Below are 4,542 nucleotides of genomic sequence, written 5' to 3'. Positions count from 1 at the left end.
CTCTTTTAATATTGTTTGATCAAGAAGGCGGTTTGCCCACTTTTAGGTAGGGATTATATGGGGTGTTGGTCTTATCGATTTTCGAAAGACGGTTGTGAGCGTGGTGCTTTTTGATTTCGCGATGAAGGTATCGGTGTGTTGGTGGCAGCTTTTTAGGTGATTCTTTAGGGAGTTTGTCGCAACGAATTTAGATAGTCTATTGGTAATGCGTTCTACGTTTTATATATGTCTAAAAATAATTCATAATAAACACTTAAAAACATATCCTAACAATCTGAAACATCTCTAGAAATATAAAAACAAAATCATGCCAAAATAACATTTCATTATGTAAAAGTTGTTTAAATATATTATAGTAACAGTTTATATTTAATATTTATATTTTATATATTTATTGTAATGTAATTTCAACTATATATTATACGGAGTATTATATTCATATCGCTTGTTTGAGCCATTAGATTTAGAATGATATCTACATTGGAAGCTAATCAATTGAACTACATAAGTTAGGTTTGGGTTTTTTTCACGATGTGTACTAACACGTTGATATATCGTTATCAACATAAAATGAGTACTATTAATAGCGTTTTCTAATATACATAAATAGATAATAGATAGTACAAACCAAATTAGTTTAGTACGTATATCTATATGAAACATTAAGTGTCTAGAGTCTAGAACAACTTTTATTGGTTGTGGAAGCAAATTGGGCATTAGCACATGGTTTTCGTCCTTTCTTGTCTTTTTCTCTGATCACCGGGAATTGAAATTGTAATACATCTGAATATTTAATTATTTAAATGTAATTTTTTTTGCAAGATAAGTACTTATTTGAAATCATTGAAAGAGGAATAACCCATTCATCTGATCATTTTTCACGCACACATGCACTCACGAGCAAAACCCGAGCCGCATTACAGGAATCCGATCCTTAAACCATCTCGATGAGCATTGGAGCGGGCCGTAATCCTGATTTACGGTTCGGTAAAAATCTCTTCAGAGTAACTCCATAAATCGGGTAAATACTCTTAAATGTTTTAGGAAAGAAACTCGAACTTGAGACTTCTCATCTTCATCCAACACACAAGGTGTTAGGTGTACCACTAAGCCACAAGGGTAAGTACAATTATTTAAATTTAATACAATTGATTTAAATTTGACAATATCTAAAAGAAAAATTTTTACGATCTTTTATAACATCTACTGTAGTAATCTAGACCTTAATACACAACGATTATAATCACCTAAACCTTGTATTTTCCGTCTTTACCATTATTCCGTCTTGACCATTATTCGCAATTTCCATCAAAAATCCAGTAAACAATTGATGATGTCATCAAAGTTATGTCCAACCATGCGACATAGTCAGATATGAAAAATAATCCCAAACATACGGCTAAAACAAAAGCATGGCCAAAATAACATTTCGTTATATAATAGGGATTAGTTGTTTTAATAATATTAAGGATTTTGCTAACTACAACCCCTAAAGTTGTTGTTAACATGCATAAAAGTATTGTATAATTCAGTAACCGTTAAAATCAACTTATAACCACTATGTAACACGTATCATGTGTTTGTCACGTGTAAAAATTGACTAGATGGTATTAATGATCAATTAAAACTGCGACCATACGTTTATTTTGTTGAATACTTTGGACCAACTTTGATTTAAACTTTAGGTCTCAATATGATTTTTGGTATAAAGTTTGAGGACCTCAAATATATACTTCATGTTTTAAAGCAATATTATATTAGAAGTCTAGAGTCTATCAACATTGTCAATGTGTAGACCATTACCTTTTTTGGATTTGGAGGTTGAAGGAGCCAACGTCGGCCGCATTACCATTGGTAACCTTACACACATGGAGAAATCAAGCTTATCTTCATCCCGAAGCACAAACGAACCATTATCCTTTTTCATCTTGTTCTTGACAGTCCTTGAACGAGGGACCAAAAGACGATCGGTACCAATATAGACACCACAAGAAGCCGATGGTTCACACTCCAAATGATGCTCAGTTTCATGTTGTTTCACACCGGCCCCTTCTGACGATCGTTCATAACTCGAGATAGAAATCGAAACTGATTCAGAAACGTGTGGATCTGATGATGTGCAAACTGCAACAAAAACAAGGATTTCTCTAATAGAAATCGTCGCAACTTCATCTCTATAAACTTGCATTGGTGAGTCAACAAGTATATCATCATATATACTTCCAAATTTCATACTTGATCTGTCTGCAACGTTAACAGCATAATCGATCACGACATTGTTAACATCAGTTTGAGCCTCCTCATCTTGCATAACAACCGTTTCAACAAAAAGTTCTTCGGCCACTTAAGCGTCTTGCACATTTACTCATAGAATGGATGCCCCACCACAACGACCCAATTGAAAATGGCTTGTCGGAAGGAAGAGCATCATTTAATCAATTGGCATCCACGATCGTCGAGTTCGCCTCATTAACCCATAAAGTTGTGTTCTAGAACTTCCCATCTTCTAAGTCTACTTCTACGTTGTCATGAACGCGTTTGACACGCCCTGTCTTAATAAAGACAAAATAAGAGCCAATGTTACCGAAAGTTGAAGTCGATTTATCCAAAAAAACAACTTCACCAAAGAGAGAAGCCACCTTCGAAGTATTGCAATCGGAAGCATGTGTTACTGAAATACCAACTAACTCGATCTAAACATCTCTATTAATCACATATAATTTACATATATTGTAACAAATAAGTTATATTTATAAACTATTAACTTAATTATCGTTTCATGACTGATAATATTTTCTAAAGATAATAAAACAATACATCGATCAAATGAGGTGGGGGTGCTCGCGCGTTGCGGCGACGGAGCGTTTGCTAAATATTGTAGACAAGGGGGGAATAATAGAAGAGTATGAAACAAATTGAAGTTGTTATACAAATTTATGATTTATAAAAAAAAATGGAAAAAAAAAACAAAAGTAAATTCAATAGATAAGGAGGGAAAAATAGAAAAGTATAAAACAATATGAAGTAGGTAGAAAAATTCATGGTTTAAAAAAATGAAGAATGATAAAAGTTATTATTCATAACTTTGTTTTAGCATATGTTACAATATAATTTTCATGGATGTGTTTTACAAGTATCTTTAAACATATATTATAACTTTTGTTTGTTTTTTCATTGACATTATTATTATTATACCATATGTTTCAACCTCAACAAACTTAATCATAATACATAAGGTCGTCTTAACAATTTAGAAGACTCTGAATGAAAACAAAAAATAACACTCATAAATATTAAATTTTTTAATGCATATAAAAGATAACACTTAAATTTATTTATTTATTTACTTACAATGTAATCAACTTATAATATTACAACTTAATTGATAATTTTTTTATTAAATTTAATTGAATACATATTCAAAAAAATTTAAACCTTTCTAAGAGTCTTGAGCAGTTGCTCATCTTGCCATGCCCTTAAACACTTTATGAATTGATACATTAATTTTAATTTCGAATTTTTGAATGTATAGGGAGGTGATAGTCTTATTACAAAAGATGGATTAGCAAAGCCAGAGTTTCCAAATAATTGGAAAGGAGAATATGGGCTTTATTCTGCTGGGCTTGCAAGAAGAGGCTTATATGGGGCTGCCATGGATGCACAAAAGATAGCAGATGATATTTCAAGCCTATTCTCAAAGTAAAATCATGAAATTTAATTTGAAAACTGTTATGTTTGATATTGAGTATTAAATTAATGGTAATTGTGTTGCAAAAAATAACTTTAATTTTACTAACGATAAGTACTCCATCACAACCATACATCGTTATCGTTTGTGTATATAGTATAATGTATTAATTAATACATAAATTTGATGATGGGTTCATCGTAAGTTTGAATGAATGAAAAAAGGTACAATGTAGTTTTTGTACTTTTATTCTTGGCATATAAAGATTATAAATGTTTAATGCACGGCCCATAAAGTGAAGAGCACATTCCAAGCAAACTTTACAAATTCTGAATCAACAATATACAAATAACAAATGAAGCCCATTGTGCCCCATGCATTTCTACTAAGACTGGTATGCAATGAAATTTTGTGTCAGACTGTTGTTCGAATGTTGAATTTCTAAAGTAACAATCACAAAATAGCGATGTATAATTTTTCGTGTACAGTGTTATGCAAGCTATTTAATGGTAACTCAATGTGTCCGATGGAGGTTTCTATTAGATATAATGAAGAAAATGGGGTTTGGAGATAAATGGAGGAAATGGATAGAATCTTGCTTTCGATCGACTTCAATATCAGTTCTAGTTAACGGCTCTCCAACAAAGGAATTCAATCTCCAAAAGGGTGTTCGCCAAGGTGATCCACTCTCACCCTATCTCTTTATTATTGCTAGCGAAGGTTTGAATATTCTCACTAAGATTGCGGTTAGAGACAAACTCATAAGGGGGGTCGAAATTGGTGTTAATAAAGTTCTTGTCTCTCATTTACAATTTGCGGATGACACAATTTTCTTCGGGGATTGGAACAAACGC

At 32.2% G+C, this 4,542-nt stretch overlaps 1 protein-coding gene across 1 annotated transcript in view; it reads left to right on the top strand.

The window, feature by feature from the left end:
* The window catches only part of LOC139899357 (probable indole-3-pyruvate monooxygenase YUCCA10), a 12,789-nt gene extending 8,871 nt beyond the window's left edge, over positions 1-3,918 (top strand). Inside the window, exon 4 of the mRNA XM_071882194.1 lies at positions 3,533-3,918. Coding sequence (XP_071738295.1) covers positions 3,533-3,703 — 171 coding nt within the window. The 3' untranslated portion in view covers positions 3,704-3,918. The remainder of the gene's footprint in view (positions 1-3,532) is intronic.
* Positions 3,919-4,542: the final 624 nt, after the last annotated feature.

This window comes from Rutidosis leptorrhynchoides, chromosome 3 (assembly GCF_046630445.1).
Source record: "Rutidosis leptorrhynchoides isolate AG116_Rl617_1_P2 chromosome 3, CSIRO_AGI_Rlap_v1, whole genome shotgun sequence".
Lineage (NCBI taxonomy): Eukaryota > Viridiplantae > Streptophyta > Magnoliopsida > Asterales > Asteraceae > Rutidosis > Rutidosis leptorrhynchoides.
Note: the sequence above shows the minus strand (reverse complement) of the source record. Positions and strands in the feature narration are given on the sequence as shown.